The sequence below is a fragment of the Lissotriton vulgaris genome, chromosome 3_1 (assembly GCF_964263255.1).
Source record: "Lissotriton vulgaris chromosome 3_1, aLisVul1.2, whole genome shotgun sequence".
NCBI classification, from domain to species: Eukaryota; Metazoa; Chordata; class Amphibia; order Caudata; family Salamandridae; genus Lissotriton; species Lissotriton vulgaris.
This window is the reverse complement of record NC_141689.1, coordinates 2072715903-2072736404: the sequence shown is the minus strand read 5'-3', so window position 1 is coordinate 2072736404 and position 20502 is coordinate 2072715903. Positions and strand designations below refer to the sequence as shown.

General features: G+C 42.5%; 1 protein-coding gene across 1 annotated transcript in view; it reads right to left on the bottom strand.

Moving 5' to 3' along the window:
* The window catches only part of SGCZ (sarcoglycan zeta), a 1984974-nt gene that overhangs the window by 1750660 nt on the left and 213812 nt on the right, over positions 1-20502 (bottom strand). Inside the window, exon 2 of the mRNA XM_086963343.1 lies at positions 10777-10855. Coding sequence (XP_086819469.1) covers positions 10777-10821 — 45 coding nt within the window. The 5' untranslated portion in view covers positions 10822-10855. The remainder of the gene's footprint in view (positions 1-10776; positions 10856-20502) is intronic.

Genomic DNA, 20502 nt, shown 5'->3' with positions numbered 1-20502 from the left:
TAGTATCATTGGAATGGCGTGAGGGCAATAAGAAAGTAATGTGTATAGAGAATAACATGATTTTCCTCTATAAACTAGCTTTGCTTTACCTCTCATGTCTTATATTTTAGAGTTTAAGATTAGTATTTTATTATTAATTTACCTTAATACCGTATACTGAGTAACCCTCTTTTATCCCTACAGGAGTAAATATTTATATATACAATGTAAGGATATTTATATGCAATGTTATGTTATAAGGTACAATGTTATAAGGTACAGTAACACCTTTTCACTCCTTGTTTTCGGTTTCACAACCTCCAATTTACGGAGGTTGGCTTCCGTTTTTTCCTTCCCTTCGTTTGTCTTTATATTTCATGAATGATACTAAGTCTTTGAAACTAGCGCGTGAAATGTTTAAAAGCACGCATTGACTCGCGTCGCAAGTGTAGTTACCTTCCCCACTGCTTTGGAGTTCATTTATATTTTAGGAAAGCTTTGCCATGCTCGAAGCTTCATGTTTCTTACTGCGCTTCATTTCTTTGATTATAAATTGGGAAATTATAATATTTAGTTACCTTTATTAACATAATCCGATTATCTGTGTACCCCCAACCCATAATCAGACAGTTTATTATATTATAAAAAAAAAAGGAAATCAGACAGTTATAATTGATATTTACAAGTTTATTATATTATAAAAAAAATATATATATATTTAGAGGATCAGACATTTATATATATTTATTTGACTAACATGTCTGACTCGGGTTCGGATTCAATTCATAGTAATACTGTTGAATCTGATTTTACTAATGATGCCATCAAAAAACTTATCCATAAGGAAATGAGATCATGTATGTTTTCTACTCTCTCTCAAGTTATGTCATCTAAGAGATCCTTGATCCATGAAAACAATGATTTATCAGATCTGGACATAACAGAGGTTAATGATCTCACTGAACAAAGGGGTAAGAGGCATAAAAAAGTAAAAATATTGATTATACCCCAGAGAGCACGGGAGGTCCTAGCACCTCAGGTTTTACAGGAGGTCCTCGCACCTCATTTGCCTCAGGTGTCCCTTGCGGCACAAATTTAATGGGTGTCCCTCGCGGCACAATTCATCAAAGTGCTCTAGACAATGATCCTATTGATATTGATGATGGCTCAGAATTTCCTGACGAATATATTCTTGATCTTGATGAGGATGATCAAGATATTGGTTCCTTTCTCTTAAATGATAATAACGGTCCTTCATCTTCTAAGGATAGTATTTTGGACCCTTTGGGGGAGGAAATGTTCTCCCCTTTTAACATTAAACACCCTAGAAGCTCAGAGTGGACCCCACATGAGCACGTATCTAAATTCATAACTAAATGGATTAGAAATCCTTTAGAAAGAGAGACTCGCAATCTCTTAAGAGCAGAGTGTACCAGACCTTCAATCGAAGGTAAAGTTTGTCAAACTCCTAACCTTGACCCAGAATTAAATACCTACCTATTTAAATTAGGGAGAGACCCGCGTAAAGGCCTGGAAAGATCGCTGACGATCTGTCAAGATAAAGTTCTCGACATTCTAGGACCACTAACAAAATAATCGACGCAGCACAAGAGAGTTACCTTAATGGCTGCCCTCTTGATACACACTTCATTCGGGGGTGGAGCCAAAGGGCACTAGTCCTCTTAGGCAACGCGAATGCGAGACTTAATTGTGAAAGAAGAAGAGTGGTCCTCACTAAAATTAGCCCTAAACTAATCGATATGGCTGAAAAGGAAACCTCAATTAATCCAAAAGGTTTACTTTTTGGAGAAGATTTAATAAAAAGTTTGGGCAAATATGTATCGACCTTTACCGCTTTAGATAAAGCACACCAGAACATGAAAAAAGTTTTTAACTACAACAGCAACCTTTTTGGAAGGGCCGGTAGAAGGGGGCAATCTTCCGGCCGGTTCAACCGACGCCCCTTTCCAAGAAACAGAGGGAATTTTGGTAGAGGATACCATCCATCCATCCAACCACAGTTCTATCCACCCAGAGGAAGAGGTTTCCACTCGAGAGGATTCCGAGCTAGAGGAGCACTTACCGAATCCACACCTCAAAGTGAGTACAGCTTCCCCTTCCATTTCTTCGAATCCAAAAGTGGATGGGAGACTGAAATTCTTTTACCACAATTGGAAAATTATTACACAAGACCCCTGGGTTCTAAACACACTGTTCTTGGTTTTTCAATAGATTTCATCCAGACTCCAATCCAGAACTCTCTCCCAAGACCGATTCCCCTTACATTAGATCAAGAAAAAATCATAGAGGAAGAAATTTCCTCAATGCTAAAAAAAGGAGTAATTTTAGAAGTTCCCATGGAATTTATGAGATTCATAAGTACTCTCTTCCTTGTGGAAAAGAAAGACAAGGGTTGGAGACCGGTTATAAATCTCAGAGAACTAAACAAATTCCTTGTCTACCGACATTTCAAGATGGAGGGCATCCATCTTCTCAGAGACCTCTTACTAGAAGGAGACTGGCTGGTCAAATTAGATCTGAAGGATGCCTACTTTACCATTCCCATGGCAAAGGAACACCAACCCTTTTTTCAGTTCATTTGGAAAAACCATCTCTTTCAATTTCAGGCTCTCCCCTTCGGTCTCTCCTCTGCCCCATGGTGTTTCACCAAGGTACTGAGAGCAGTTGCCTCATGTCTAAGAGAAAAAGGTATTCGTCTCATCATCTACTTAGACGACATCCTGATTCTTTCTCAAGATTATGCTCAAATCATCAAAGATCTCAAGACAGTTATAGACCTCTTAGAAAGTCTGGGTTTTATCATAAACAGGGGAAAATCCATTCTAATTCCCTCAAAGAAGATGGAATTCCTGGGTTTCACAGTAGACACAACAGAATGTCTTCTTCTTCTCCCTCCCAAGAAGATTGCCAAAATCAGAAAGGAGATAAGACATGTATTGAAACAAAAAAATCTCACCCTAAGAGAACTAGCCAGACTTTTAGGCCTTCTATCTTCTTCCATTCAGGCCATTTTTCCGGGACCATTGAATTATCGAGCCCTTCAGAGAATAAAAGCAAGAGTTTTCAGATCAGGTCTTTGGTACGGAGATCAAATTTCCTTAAACCCAGAAGCAATCTTAGAACTAACATGGTGGTTAGACAATCTAGATGCATGGAATGGGAGAGCGATCTTTGGTTCAGCGCCAGATTTTATTCTAGAATCGGATGCCAGACTTCATGGCGGGGGTGCTTGTGTAGAGGAACAAAACACTGGAGGTATTTGGTCGCAGCAAGAGTCCCTGCACCACATCAATCATCTAGAATTAACTGCAGGGCTTTATGCTCTAATGAGCTTCAAACGCTTCCTTCAAGGAAGATCAGTCATATTGAAAATGGACAACATGTCTGCCGTCGCTTATATAAACCGTCTAGGAGGGACCAAGTCAGAGGACCTCTCCAATCTAGCAAAGAAGCTTTGGTTTTTCTGCCTAGAACACAAAATCTCTCTGAGAGCAGAATACATCCCGGGAAATCCAATCTTTGCGCAGATTGGAATTCAAGATTCATCTTGGATTACAGCGATTGGAAACTCAACACTTCTGTTTTCAACTCCCTGAATCATTTCTGGGGCCCATTCCAAATAGACCTATTTGCGAGCAGATTGACTACCCAATTGGTATCCTATTTCAGCTGGATGCCCGATCCCGGTGCTCTAGCAGTGAATGCCTTTCTCCAATCTTGGGAAGGTATCAACGCTTATGCCTTCCCTCCATTCGCAATGATCCAGAGACTCCTTCAGAAAGTGAGACAAGAACATTCCTCAATTGTCCTAGTAACTCCGTTTTGGCCATCCCAAGCATGGTTCCCAACAGCTCTGGAACTAACCTACGATTTTCCCTTCCTAATTCCTCCTCTGAAAGATCTTCTCACAGACGCAGACGGTCAAATTCACCCTCTTTTTCAGACAGGGAATTTGAACCTTCTTGGATCCCGTGGAGGCACCTATTGTTGATATAGTTAATTTTCTTGGAGAACAATTCGACAGAGGTTTAAGTTACAGATCTCTCAATTGTTTTAGATCTGCTATTTCTGCTGGACATTCTCTAATTAGCAATAAAACGGTAGGTAAAAATCCTATTATTTGTAGAATACTTAAGAGTATCAGACTTAGAAGACCTCTTCAACCTAGATATCAATCTCTATGGGATGTTAATTTAATTATCGACCTTTTCTGTTCTTGGCCAGTTAATTCTCTTCTCAGCAGGAAGAATCTTTCTATCAAATTAGCTACTCTTCTTTGCTTAATTTCATGCAGAAGAGTTTCTGATGTTAAAGCTCTTGATATTTCTTATAGATCTTATGATATGTTTGGGGTTAATTTAGAAATACATAGAAGAACTAAAACTATGTCAGATTCTAGTTTCTATCCTCTTTGATAGTTGCACTAAAATCTGTGTTGTTCAATGTATGAAAGAATACGATGTTAGAATGAACTCTCTTCGTCCTTTGAATGTATCTCAATTACTCATCTCTTTTGTTAAACCCCACAAAGGAATTTCTTCTTCCTCTATTGCTAGATGGGTTAAGACAGTCATGAAGCTTGCTGGAATCAATCTGGATATATTTTTAAATCACATTCTATTAGAGGCGCAATGGCCAGTAAGCCATTCTGGTCAGGTGGTAAGTTAGATGATATTCTAAAGGCTGGTGATTGGTCTAATTCTAGAACCTTTGCTCATCATTATTGCAAACCTGTATCTCACATGTCTGATGTTGTTTTACATGGCTACCAACATGCATAATGGTAGCCTCCGGTCTTGTAATGAAATTGCGATTCTCCTATTAACATGACCAGAGAATCTGGATTTCATTAAAGACACGGAGGCTAACATTATCCCTCCCACCCTTTCCCTGGGTGGTTGATTATATGATATATTACGGTACAGGTTGATTTTTATGATATGATATGCTTATTTGAATATTTTACTTACAAGCTTACATTCTTTTCCTTTGCAGGACTGTTTACTTTCTTTTCCTTTTCAGGACTGTTTTTTAGCTGATTGTTTATTATTCAAATCCTTAAAATTTTAATTTGGGTTTATTACCAACCTTTCTTTGTTTTGCAGATAACCTTTCTTGATTTTGTCTTCTTGATTCCACATCTGGTGAATCAATCGTGGATGGTGTATTCTTCCTTCATCCTTCTTCAAGTTTGATGTTTCATTGGAGTTGTTTGGACATTTCCTTTCTCACTGTCACCACATTTAAAAGAGGCTGATTGCCTAGTGATTCATGCTATTGTTAGTTCATATGTATTCTAAGTTGGAACTTTTGCTTTGTGACATATGCGGCTATGCTTGGACTGCATTAAAAGTTGCATGCATAATGTTAGCCTCCGTGTCTTTAATGAAATCCAGATTCTCTGGTCATGTTAATAAGAGAATCGCAATTTTCCTCTATAAACTAGCTTTGCTTTACCTCTCATGTTGTCCTTAACTGTAATTTCAGTTTCCAGTGTTGGACTATTTTATTTGGCACTTGGCCCTTGGGCTCTTTGTTCATTTCATCTAGGTGGGTATTAGTTATTCCTACCTTCTTAGCTCAGTCTCTTCCAAAGTGTTGCGGGTTTGACCATGAGAAGGCCAATACAACATCTAGGAAGCTATCTAAAGGAACACCGTCTTTTTAAAATGCAGAAAATATGAATGATTGATTAAGGGTGAATACATACTTGATATTTTATAGACCCCCAAATGTTGCAAGTCTCTTGGGATTGGAGGTGTGATTATGTTTTCTTCCAGCCAGGCTTTCATATGCTATAGGATGAAGTTTTAAAAATGTTAACAACAGCATTGTTGTGGTAGATTACTCTGAATTTCCTTGGCTTGCTTGTCTCTCTTTTTTTTAAATAAAGAATCATATCAACACTTTCTCACTGGCAACATATATTAGCCATTAATTGAGATTAAAACAGGAAGACTACTTTTTGGGTTGGTATTGAAAATGTTTTTCAAGAGCACATTACGGCCTTGCTTACGGTGGGACAATCAGTTATTTGCAACCATAACTCTTTGCATAGCCTGCATTTACTTTGATCATTCTCTAATAGGCACTACACATTTCCCCCAAATTGGAGCACACAGTTGAAAACATCCTTGCAATGGTGGCTTCACGCCTTAGTGATTTAAATTAGGAGGCCTGATTTAAGAAAAAAGTTATTTTTGTCGAACATACATCAGCATAGATTTTTGCCTTTATCTTCAGCTACTTCCTCTAACTCTCTCAAGGCTTATTCTGCGTGTTGTTTCCCTCTTCCTGTTTTTGCTTTTAATTTAATATTTTAAAGGGGATTTATAAAATAAGATCTGACACCAGGTGTTCATCCTGTTCCATACTATTTCCCTTTCTGTTTGTATTTGTATTTACCCTCTATGCATTGTGGATCTTGGCTCCTTGGAAGTATGTGGACAATGTCATATTCCTTTTCTTCATTTAGAAATTGATCGGAGTTTGCAAGATTTAGCTGTTGTTTCAAACTGTGCTCCTGGGATCCATAAGAGATCCTCTTCAACAATTAAAGCTGCTCTTTCTGCAATTGCTTCATTTCAAGGTAGGTCGATATTCATCAGGTGTGTCTTTCATTTTAAAAAAAGTACTTGGGTGGGTGTGAAGGATTATGTTAGTAGCCTTTGCCTTTGAAGATGGGTCTCAATCCTGTTCTCTTCCCTCAATGTGATAACAATCTGATAAACCATCTGTTTACATTTGATTTTCATGTTTGCCAGGCGACTTTGACTTTCATTTCCCCTCCATTACCCACCATGATAATCCTGATCTTGGATACAAGCCACGTCTGATCGCATTTCTTTGGGCTCCTCTCTATAAGACTCCCTTCCATGCTGTTCTTTTATGATTTATGGAGGACTCTGATGGAATATTAGGGTGCGCTAGTGGTAAAATAGGAGTTTCTTTGACTATACTACTTTGGACTACAGCCAACATAGTGACATCCGACCATATTAATAATTAACATTTCCTAAGTACCTACCACCCTTACAACAAATAGCACACAGCGACTCTTTGTCTCAATTACTCTTTGGCCCTTACTTGCCTCAACTTCTCAATTGAGGGCAGAGCTCAATCACTGTCCTTGCTTCACTGCATTTGTCAATGCTACACTCTGGAACGTGGTGTTATATACAGCTCCTTCCAGAACCCTTCTCTATTATTAGCCTACTGCCCAGATCCTTCAAAGTCTTCATTTATATATTGAGAGAACACCCAAAAGTTGATCTGTTTGCAGACCATAATGCTGCTCTTGCCTCCAACCTCAAACCATACACTGGGCAGTTGCCAAAGGGATGTTTGAGAATTTGATGAAGTTGAATTTTGAAAAGGCTTTGATCGTGTTTCTTGGATGACCTCCATATAAATCGTATCTTGGTGAGTGCTGATTTTGAGCCCTCTCCAACAGATTCATGGTCCAGAAAATCTGTTGTAGAGAGGGGGGTGGCGTGGGTGACATTTTGTTTGTCAGGTACGTCTCAGATTAAAAAGGATGTATCGACCTGCTTTCTCCTTCTCATATTTCACCAATCTTTGAGAAGCTATAATCACTGCTCTGTAAAGGTTTGGTAATTCATGCAACCTTATCCTCCCCTTTGGTCCACTGTAATAAATGTTATATAAGGCTCCTAAATTCACCTCTTTCCAGACCATACATTATTCAGACACCATAGTTCACCTGCGGATGTATGTCAGGTGCGGATGTATGTATGTTGTGGAGTGGTGTGGCTCACTGGTTAGAGGCGGCAGACTTGTAAGTAGAGAACGGCCCGAGACCAGGGTTCAATTCCTGACGCGGCAGGGTCGTGGACCAGGGTCAAAACGGACTCGATAATTCTCGCCTCTGTGCCTACTCTAACCAGGGAACACACTCGGCAACTCTGGGCATTAAGCTTGCCTCATCTCTACAACGGCCCGCTGGGGATGCCTGGTTTCACCTTGGAGATACCCAGAAAGGGGCCATCTCACAGGGAAAACCAGGACGGGTTCCCCAGCGGTCTTCAGCGCCAGAATACTCCATGGAGTCGCAGTATGCTTTACAAGTACACCCACATTTACAGTACAACGCGATCATTTTGATCGCGGTACTTTACATCGTGGATTTTACAACGCAAGTCGTTACAACGACTTGCGTTGGAGGGCGCGGATTGAAGAATATTATAATTTTATATTCCAACACCAGTCCACGTAACAGTAGGGAAGTTGTTGGAATATAATTACAATATTCTTTAAACAACAGCGCCATCCAGCGCAAGTCATAGTAACGACTTGCGTTGTAATGGCAGCGTGGTAAAGGTCGTGCGGTGTAAACACCACGTTGTAAACGACGTTTACCTCACCTGCTGCTAAGTATAACCCTCACACTTCAATCAACAGTCAATGAGAGAAGGACATTCTAATCTAACTGTTTAGTTATTTTCCACTTTATTGTAGTGCACCTGTATATTTGTGAAGCAGGTTCAACTTTATGTGACTCTTCAACATCCTCAGATCTACTAACTTGTTCCTGCCATCATGTGGAACTCTTTTCTTCTGTTGATCAGATCCATCTCTGGCCATCTGATATTTCAGAAGAAATTAAAAGCTCTTCTGTCCACTCACTTCCAATCCAGCTGCATCTAGAACAAGGTCCACCTCGGGTGAGGGATCAGTTTCTCAGCTCATCATTCATTCAAGATAGCTTTCATATACTTTTCCACTACTACCAACCTATAGGAAAAGTAGAAATGGGTATTTCTCCTTGGGTTAAAATATGTTTCTCACAGGTATCAATGTGACTGTGTAATATATTGTTATGGACCATCTGATGGAAAATCACAGTCCATTTCCCAATTTTCCTTGAGCAAACACCACACCACCTAGTCCTCATGTGGCTCTTCAAAAGACAGAAATTCTTATGGACCAATACCAGAAATGATTTTCTCTCATCATCTCTCCTAAGAAGGACACACACATTGTGATTATTTTCATGTAGGATACCAAAATGGTAGCAGGCATACAGACAATACATAACCTGCCCTTAAAAGTACCACAATATTCACCATGCCAATGTTGCCAGGCATTCCATACACACACCCATACTTCATGTATGTTACATTGGGGCAGATGTATCAAGATTCCATTTAGCGAATCCTAAATAGCGATCTTTTGCGGATCGCTATTTAGAATTCGCAAAATGGAATGTATGTACAAATTAGCTATTTTTTAGCGATTCCTTAATATTGCATATTTGCGAATTCGCATTTTGCGAATTCGCAAATAAGGAATAATTTCCAATGCATACCTATGGGCCAGGAGGCCCATAGGTATGATTGTGAAGTAATTCTCGAATTGCGAATTCACAATTTGCTAATCGCAATTTGAGTAATATTTCAAGGGTGCAGGGGTGTCTCAAAGACACCCTGCTGCACCCCTGAAATGTACATGTGTGTGCATATGGCGCACATACATCCCCTATGACAATTTGTGCTTTTTTAAAAGAATTCGCAAATTACCATCAACAACAAGTTGGTGGTCATTTGCGATTTCTTAACCAAAATTCGCAAATTGAAATTGCTACATACATAGGGGCAGGTTTATGAGGCCCTTGCGCCACGTTTACGCCGCTGTTGCGTCACGCAAGGCGGCGTAAACGTGGCGCATCCCTACGAACGATTTACAACGTGACGCATCTAGGCAGATGCGTCACGTTGTAAAGCCCTGCGCCGCTTGTGGGCGTTCCGGCGCAGGGTGGGCGTTCCGGGGCAGGTGCGCCTCGCAAAAGTGGCTGAGTGAAATCTATGAGATTTCACTCAGTCTCTTTTAAGCCAATGCTGCGTCAAAACCCTGCGCCTGCTTGAAGCAGGCGTAGGTCTTGACGCAGCATTGGTAAAATGGGGCACCCCCGAGCCTTGCTGGAGCTGCGTCGCGCTTGCGACGCAACTCCAGCAATGCGACACATTTCCGTCACAGATGCGTCACGCATCTGTGCCATTTTTGCACCATGGTGCGCCGCATTATAAATGCGGCGCACCATGGGTGGCGCAGCTGTAGCGCACTGTGGCGCATGTTAACTGGCGCATCCCTCGGGATGCGCCAGTTAACATAAATCTGCCCCATAGCATTTAAGGAATCGCAAATATTGCGATTCCTTAAATGCTATGGCAAAATAAGGAATCACAATTTTTTGCGATTCCTTAAATTGCGATTTTTTAATACATTCCAAAACATGCTAAAATGCCTTTTGCGAGTCGCAAAAGGCTTGATACATCTGCCCCTTAGTTTCTTTTTGGCAGACTTTTTGGCAGTCTGTTCTTAATTTGGGCCAGGTTATTTCCCCTTAATTCAAATCATGTACTTTAGGTAGCTTTTATACAAGGGTCTCCGCTACAACAAACAATGCTTTCACATTTTTTAGAATTGGAGGGTGAAGACGGATTGGCTTCTAAAATCCATTACCTCTAGTACGTTAAATAAAATTGATCCACTCGAGACCCGCCTTTGAATTGGCTTCTGGGGACATTGGCATAGTCCCAGTTTCATTCATTGTAGCAGATGGCTAATCTGCCCTAGTTTACGAAGGAACATTTCAGTGCTATACTGCATTAAGAACATTTAATAACCTGAAAATATATCTCACAGACAATATGCATTGCATTCACAAATTATCATAAAATGTGCAAATAGTGAAAATCTCTTCACTGCAAAGCTGTTTTTTTTATTTTCTGCGGTAAAAAAACATAAAATGGGCACCTGTTCATTTTTCACTGGCAGTTCAAAATCCGACAGCCCCTTCATCTTTATATAATCTTCAAATGGTTTGAGTCAAAGCCTGTGTGAAGTAAAAAAGTACTTTAAATAAATCTTTCCATTTTATTGCCAGTCCCTGAGCAAGAGACACCGATAACGCTACACAAATGTTGGCCTGAGTGGCCACTGTGCGTGCAGGAGTCTTTCTTCATTGACTCTGTATGAGTAATTATTGTAGCATTTATTATTCTTGAAAGAACCACTTTATCAAAAATGGATTGTGTCTTTTGGGCATGAACATAATGAAAGCCATTTCAGGTCCAAGTAAAGCTCTTATCTCTTAGGACCGTCGAATAAGTTGTGACAGGACCCACATATAAAAGAAGAAATAACTGGATCAAGTCGACCTTACAATGAAATACAATTAAGGGTTTATCTACTACAACTCTCCCGCAACTTTTTATGTTGCCTTACTCCCATGCATCTGTAAATCACTCACATCACCCATGCCAACGAAAAAACACAAGCCAATTTAAATGTGTGGCTTTAACGATTAAAATAACGTTTACACGAGGTGTTGCTATAAAAAAAACACACACACAGGAAAGCAGCAATCCTGTAATGGAATATTTGATTTATATAATCTGTTCAAACGCATATTGTGTTAATAAAATACTAGCAAAAAAGCACATTAGAAAGGGCATGTATGTCACTTATGTATTTTATGAAAATGAATTCCAGGAAAAGCTACAGGCCATTTTGAGTGAGAGATCAGCGAAATGAGCAGCAAATGATTCGAGACACCAACTTTTTGATTAATCTTCTCTTTAAAACAGCAGAAGGGCAATAAAAGTAGCTAAATGTAAATGTAAATACAGCAGATTGAAATAGTAAACAATAAAGGGGAGAAAGGCTCTATAAAGATGAGTTATATAGAAAGAGCAGATGGGGGAAAGAAAATACCCAGTAACAGATGAAAACATTAGTTGAAAGCAGTGCATATTCATCACGGTAGCAACCTGGTGCTGAGCAGTTCATCATTCTGCACAGCAAAGTAACTACCGTTCACATCAAATGCAGGCCAGCAGCACACACTGTGTCTGAGCTTTACCTCGCCCCGAAGGAAAATAGTGTTACACAAAAAAACAACCTTCCCTAACATGAAGGAAGCATAAGGGACACAGAATGCCAAGTAATCATTAAATCACGGGGGGTTTGTCTACTGTTTTGCAACACACAATGAAAAGAACAGTCAATGGGGACGTCTACATTGAACCTAAATCCGTTTGTAAAGATATATGCTCAAGATAAGCTAATTTGACATCAAGTTCACACACGATTTCCAAATGATTTTTCCAGTTGCGACTCCATACCAATTTAACAAGAGTTACCTGTATGTCCAGGTCCAAGTGTCACATAACACGTCTGACTGGTGTTAATATGTGCCCTTGCTGGTAAGTAAGACATTGGTGAGCATTACTTTTAGCACCGTAGTACGAAAGCAGATTTGTGGAGGTGGTAATTTGAGCCAAGAATGTCTGTCCTATGTTTTAAGCTGGATTTTTTGGCAATGGTGATGTTCTATGTTCTGTGCTCTTGTGAGCTTATGCTGTATCATTGCATTGTTCTTGTGTTCTACTCTGTGTGTTGTTTCACGTTCGATTTTGACTGTTTTGTTGTGTTGTACCCAGTTGCGTTTTTGTTGTGTTCCTGTTTTGCTTAGCCTGATGTGATTCTGTTATTTACTGTAGAGAAGTCAACACACGCTGCCATATTTTCAGCCATAAAAAGCACATCCTTTTCAAGTTGATGTGATGACCAACTACCACAGTCTAAGGTGGTAAAATGCTGATGCTCGAACGCTTCAACTGTTTAAGATACCGGTTAGCACAAAACGGAGGCAGAGACCTGCCTAAATTCCTACTTGTACTGCTCATAACACTTGAGTGTGGGTTCTGCATGAACTTTATCATGATAGCCTGAAAAAAAAAATCCGTTCAGAGATCAAATATCCAGAAAACTGTCATGTGAAGTCTAGAGCCAACCTTTTTCACTTGATTAAACTTTAAACAGTTTTAGGTAGAAGATGGGATGGTGTTTTTTCTGTACTTGGCAGGCTAAGGTGAGTCAGATTATTTATTTTTCTTCAGCAGCTTTGAAGACATTGGATAAAGTATGTTTTGCAGGCACTGAAGTGATTAATTATTTAACCTCCACTGGCCTAAAAACAAATTTCATTCTGAGCCATCCAGTGTGCCTCTATTTTTTATTTGGGTTGGCGCTTTTTACACATGCTTACAAACACAGACAGGTTTTAAGCTAGACACTTACTAAATTCTCTTTGTGCCCGTAACCCAATTCAGACACAAGCAGAAGTTTGCACCCAAAGTGGTATTACAACTCTGCAAAATCACTGGACAGACTCTGTTATTTTCGACAAAATGTTTTGCTAGATATAGGCTGGTGAAATTTGTGTGAGGAAAAACCACAATATTCTGATCTTTTTAGCTTGAAATGAGGAAATATGTGCTATGAACATGTTAGTCATATTCTGAATTGTGTAACTCATAAAGATATAATAGTACAAAACCTGGAACAATTTAAGCCTGCGATATTAGTAACTCCAAGTATAGTATTAATGCAGCGTTTTACAGGCCTGTGCAAGATAAGGGATGTTATGTTTAAAAAAATGTGTCAATCAGCTAGCTAATTATGCAATACATGTGCGAGGTCCTTATTGATGTGTATATGGTGAGGAGCTTCATGTTTAGGGTGGTTCCACTCACCAGTTCCTGAATTCCACAGATCCCTCCTTCTAGCTAGTCCTTTCCACCTAGCCAATCACAGGCCTATCTCTGTTTCATGCAGGACCTGAACTGTGGCACTCAGATTCCTTACTTCAACAGCAGCAGCGGCTCCTCGAGGGAGTGCTGCTGGGTGGGGGAGGGCCAGGGTAGGGGGTAGTAAACTCCGGCATACGGCCAAACGGAGTTAAGTAAATAAATAAATAAAAGACATTACATTTTGCGCGCTGCATCACCATTTGGCGATGCAGCGCGTACAATGTAATTATTCTTATTTATTTACTTAACTCCGTTCTGCAGTGTTTCGAAGTTTAGTAACCCCACCCTGCCCCTCCCCCGCCCCGCCTTCCCACCCCGCAGAACTACCTCAAGGAGCCGCCACTGTTCAACAGGTACTGTTCCCCAGTAATTTTTCTCGCCTTCTTCATACAGTACATTGCCACAAGGCCCACAGCTCCACTGACCACTTTTAGACTGTTGCTACAGCAATACATTTTTTTTTTGCACACTGCTAGTCCTGTTGTGCTGCTCTTGCTTACTAATATATTCCCAAATGGCTTTTTTCCCCAGTAAATGCAGGTTCAGATAAAATCCTTCGCACCTGCTACTACTATTCTGAGAATCCCCTTTCACTTCAGTAATTGTTGCCAACAAAATACAGGGCAAAAGAACAGGTTTTTCCTTCTACCCCACATCATTCCTTCTTTTAACGAAGGCACTGTCTCTTCTGTGAACCAGGTTCAAAGAAAAGCTTAACCTTAGTCAGACCCCACACAGAGAAGGGAAGGAATCACAAAGTCCTGTGCCTTTAGAGAAAAGTTAATGAGCTCGAAAAGAAGTAAGGTTTTTTCCATGTAAGAAGTCACTGCTCAGGTCCAAGGAGGTGGACTTTCAAAAGGACCATTTGCCATGAAGGAGGGAGGGAGGAGACCCAAGCCCATATATATCAATAAATAAGTAGGGATGAGCAATAAAAGGAAGTTCACACTAACAGAGAGAATTTTCTTCTTGACTTCCTCCATGAACGACCCTCTAGATATCTGTTCTGTGAAAGCTATGGGATAGCAATGAACAAACCATGACTGTCACTCGGGTGGTATGCAATTCAATATGTTGGAGATGACAGTAACATTTTCTCAAGTCACAGGTATTTATCTAAAAGTAATTTCAGTCTTCATCAAAGCCATGGTCTAACCGACTTATATATGCTCAAGACAACTCAAGCTTAGTCGATTTTATGAAGGCATTGGATTTACTTGCAATGTGAGCGGAACAAAGGTCTTTTTACCCAGACTAAGCTAGACGGAGTGGAACGTTTTATACCAAGGCCTTGAGGGAAACATCGTTCATGAAATGGACTTCTCAGTGGGCATACCGTTTCCAAGAAGCACCCTAGTGAATCCTTTCCTGTACCTGCTGTCATAAGCCAGGATTGCCTTGTGATGCAAACCAGCAGGCAACTGACTCCAGAGAGAATGTCAAAATTCACAATATATAAGAGCACTGGAAAATACGATATGCAACATTATGGATTCTAAGATACATATGTTATTAGGTAAAGCCAAAGTCATTACAAAGGTCTTACCAAGAAACAACACATCTTCCTTCCTTTGCAAATATTACTAACAAACGACACATAAAGCTAATATGAAAATAAAATGAACATGAGCCCACAACCTTATACATTATGTTTTCTTACAAACATAATCCTCCAAGTACCTTGGAGGTATTCTGCACCTGGGCAACTTACAACCATCTACCTTCTGTGCACCACCTACACCACCTTCCCTGAAGACCTCCCTTACGTCAATATCTTGAACTTTTGCCCCCAACACTTTACCATCATCCATCATCATAAAAGCACTACAACTCTCAAGTGCTTCCTTGCGGCTACTCTCTGCTGCTTTAGCCACAACACTGGACATTCTCATACAAAGCAACTTTCCACATATTCCATCGCTCTCCATTATCCAAGATGACACACACATCATGCACTCCTTTCACTTTAAATGGTCCACAAAACTTTGTCAAGCCACCTTCAATCTGTCCTCATTAAACCTTCCCCAAATGACCCAACTTTACCTTTCCACTCCTCCTCCGATCAAAACTGTAATCCAACTCACCTTCCACCTCTTGACTTATCAACGCCCTCATCCATGCAGGTGACAATTTAGAATTTGCTGTTTGTCCCCTCATCACAATGAATGGGATTCTTTTGGTAACGCCATTCTGAGTGGGGCAATATGCCCATACTAAGTCACTCACCATCCTTTTGATGTCGCTTTTTCTGTCTAGGGCCATCAGAATTACTCCCTACACCATACGATTAGCCCTCTTAACAACACCATTAGCTTCAGGGTTGTGTAATGATGTACATGAATGTGAGATCCCACAAAAACTCAAATGACTTTTCATCTCCTCCAAAGTCACCTATATTCCATTACCAGCAATTAATTTGACTGGGTAACCTTCCTACCTAAAAATGTCCTCTAACACCCTGATGGTATTTTTAGTCCTAATCTTATGCATACACTTCCCTACAGGCCATTTAGAATGTACATCCAATACCACAAGGGCAAATCTCAACTCAACAGCAACACCTCCCCAAAGATCCAATAAAATCCAAATATTCTGTATGACATGGCAGCTCTGGAACCACAATCTCTCAATTTGCTGACTGTTCACCTAACCTTTATCTCCACTCTCCACCTTTACAGGCCACACTCCGAAACCACATAGTCACCTACATCCTGATCCATCCCTGGGCACCAAAAATGTTCCCATAATCTTTTCCTGGAAAAGGTCCATCCTAAACAACCCTCACATACCAATTTAAAGAGCTTAACTCTTAACATATGAGGGGAGACACACTTGTCCAACTTTTGACTTCACCCCTCCTATTTTCTAAACCCATTATTGTTAGCTTCTTTGTTCTGCAAACTTTACCACTGTTAACCAGTGCTGAAGAGTTGTTGCTCTTGCCTTTAAACATGGTAAAATTGACTTACCCTTAACTGCCACATTTAATTTATTTATAAGTCCCTAGTAAAGTGGTTCTACAGGTACCCACAACATGTAAATTAGATGCTACTAGTGGGCCTGCAGCACTTATTGTGCCACCCACTTAAGTTGCCTTTTAAACATGTCTCAGGCTTGCCATTGCAGCCTGTTTGTGCAGATTTAAACTACCATTTCAATCTGGCAAAAAAAGCTATTTGCCAGTCATAAGCCTTCCTTTTGAATAGATATCAGTCACCCCTAGGGTAGGACCTACACAGCCCAGAAGGGCAGGGAGCATTGTATTTACAAATTTGAACATGTATTTTTTAAGTTTAACGTGTCCTCGTAATGAAAAACTTCCATAACCTTTTTTCACTATTGCATGACCTACCACTATTGTAGGATAACACTGAGTTCACTTTTTACATTTAATAAGTGATAACTTTTGAGGAATCATAAATTCAAATCCTCCTTAATGGGAGAAGGCGAGCGGTTTGAGACTCCACAAGTGGTCATCACGGTTATCGAGCACATGAAGGGCTATCAGTTAAAGTTACGTTACGCAAGGCAACTACATCAAACAGTATTTAAGAAACGTTGCATTAACCATTATAGAGCATACTCAAAATAGCCATCACTATTGATAGAAAGTGGGGTGCGAGGCGGGGAGTTCGTCGCCGCTTTTGAAGTAACTGAGGTTATCGTTGTCAATTCAAATAAAATCATCGGTATTGTTGAGCAGACCGAGTAGCTTACTATATAAAGAAAAATTGGTTAAAATGAAGTAATTCATGGTAATTACACCTAGCAATATCCAGTAATCGTGGGATTAACCATTACATAGTATGATAAGAGCAGGTTAAAGATAGCCACCGATGATCGTGCAAACTGGGAGATGACGCACCGGTAGTCCGTCAATCTAATAATTTAAGTAGGTGAGCATATCGATATGAGGTGAAAGCAGTTGTGAATACGTTCAAAGTACAGTGTCAGTGAGAAGGAGTCTCCAGGTAAATGGGGATGAACAGAGGTGGGTTTTCATCTCTAAAACAGTCCACACAAACACTTTGATTAACAACAATTTGTTTTGGTTCTAAGGGAGGAAAGCAACCCAAGACATCGGGGTATGCCATTTAGACGCAACAAAGGTAAACCACAGGGGATCAACCCAAAATTTGTGTAGTAATTTGGGACTCAAGCATCCATTTAAAATAAGGCTCTTCTCGTTTTAGATTAAGACACCGGTGCATAAACTCACAATCTGGTATAAATAAGGGACCCTCAGATCTACTATTCAGTACATTCCTGGACCTGTGGCTACTAGAGCAAAATCACTGCCTGCTGCCAGAGGACCGCCCTACTTCTGGTCTCCTGCACATCTGTATGAGAAAGAAGACTGAAACTGCAGCCTTCATCCCAGGCTGAAGTGACTAAAAGGTTCAGCGGACTGACCTGCTCTGAGCATCAGGGATACCACAAGTTCCAGAGGTCTCTCTTCCACTTCCCAGCTGACCTGCTGCACTGTACCTGCCTGGTCCTGCAGTTGGACCTGCCTGACCTGAGCTGGTCAATGCTAAAGTGAGCTCCTGGACCCTTGGTGTGGCATCACTTGAGCTCCTCCTTGAAGAAAATGAGAAATCCTGAAGTTTTGGGCTCGTTGCAACCACGAATGGACCCATTTGTATCAAGACATGGCCAACCATGCCGATTACCAACGTGAAGCTCTGGTGAACTCAAATTTCATGCTACAGTGATTGCCAGTGACAATCAGCAATGCAAGAGGCCGCGCAGCGGTAGAGAGAGCGACCTCTGACCCTGTTTACCAGGCAGGTCGCTCCCCTCACCGCCATGCAGCCCCCTGTGTGACCACTGACCGCTGCTGCATTGTGTCTGCCTGCGTTAAGATTGACTGTGCCCTCCTTCTCTTCTGTACCCACGAGTGAGTGATTCTCCCCCACTGTACCTGTGTATGTTGCTGCCTTGATTGTTCCCCTTTCCTTTGGTGCCCAGATTGTGTCCCTTTTTTTCTTCTGTCATTCCCCGCGTCTCCCCCTCGCCCCCCGTTTCCCGCCGCCGCGTCCCGTAGCTCCGCCCCCCTCGCACCCTATTGGCTGCCGCGTCCTGTAGCTCCGCCCCCTCACACCCTATTGGCCGCCCCGCTCCCACCTCCCAGCTCCTCCTCCCTCCCTCTCCCACTCATATGGAGGCCGCGCAGCGGACGCGTGCAGCAGGCGCGCTGCTGGCGCCTGGCCCGTGCCCAGCGCCAGGACCCCTGTCTCCCGCAGACACCAGCCCACCCGCCGGACCTACGACGCCACCGAACTCTACGCACTCAACGCCGGCCGAATTCCGGGCTGCTATCGAGCCACCCCGAGACGCACCCACGGACCCTTCTGCTGCCACTCCTGCAAGTTCACCTGCTTCCGGACCTGCACTACACCAGCACCGACCAAGCCGAGCACCAGCACCAACCACCTGAAGTGCATCCTGCTCAACACCCGCTCCATCCACAGACACGCCGTCAAGCTCTGGAACCTGCTCGACACCACAGCCCCAGACGTCGCCTTCCTCACGGAAACCTGGATGAACGCCTCCTCAGCGCCCGACATCGCCATTGCCATCCCGGACGTCTACAAGATCATCCGGAGGGACCGCGTCAACAGGAGGAGGCATCGCCATCATCCACAGGAACACCATCCGCATCACGACCAACACCGACGACACCCTTGCACCCGCCGAACACCTGCACTTCCAGATCCACATCAACCCCAAGACCACCCTCAGAGGCACCCTCATCTACAGACCTCCAGGACCACGCACACAATTCAGCGAAGACATCACCGACTTCATCAGCCCGCACGCCCTCCTCTCCACTGACTACATCCTCCTCGGGGACCTCAACTTCCACCTGGAGAACAACAAAGACCGCAACACCACCACCCTGCTGGACAACCACGCCAACCTCGGTCTCAAGCAGCTGGTGACCACCCTCACCCACTACGCCGGACACACACTCGACCCTGTGTTCTCATCCAGCAAGGACATCACCTTAAGCCACGCCACCGGACTCCACTGGACGGACCACAGCTGCATCCACTTCAGCTTTAGAAGGACCACGATCCACCACCACCAACAACAGGTGGCACGCAGAAGCTGGAACAAGATTACAGCCGACCAGCTCACGAACTCCCTGAGCATGAACCCTCCCACCAGCGCAACTAACCCAAGCCAGGCGGCCACCAACCTCACGAAGTGGATCAGCAACTGCGCAGATGACCTCGCTCCTCTGAAGACCGCGCCGATGAGACCCAGCAGCAAGAAAGCCCCATGGTTCACCGACGAACTCAAGAGCTCCAAGAAGAACTGCCGAGCACTCGAGAAAGCCTGGCGCAGAGACCCAACACCGAACAACATGACTGCCCTCAAGCTCGCCACCCGAAAACACCACCAACTGATCCACGCCACCAAGAAAACTGCATTCAAGGAACGACTGGACAACAACGCACACAACAGCAAGGAACTCTTCAACATGGTTAAAGAGCTCTCCAACCCCAACGCCGGAAACAACAACATCACCCCTTCGCAAGACCTCTGCAACTCCCTCGCCTCCTACTTCCACAACAAGATCGCGGACATACACAACAGCTTCAGCACTCAACCGACGCACGCCACGACTGAACGACCGCCCCCCACCACCACCCTCCGCGCCTGGACCCCGATCAGCACCAAAGACACCATCCGCACGATGAACTCCATCCACTCCGGATCTCCGACCGACCCCTGCCCTCACCACGTCTTCAACAAGGCCGACGCTGTCATCGCACCCCACCTGCGGGACATCATCAACACCTCCTTCAACACCGCTACCTTCCCGATTAGCTGGAAGCACGCCGAACTCAGCGCTCTACTAAAGAAGCCATCAGCC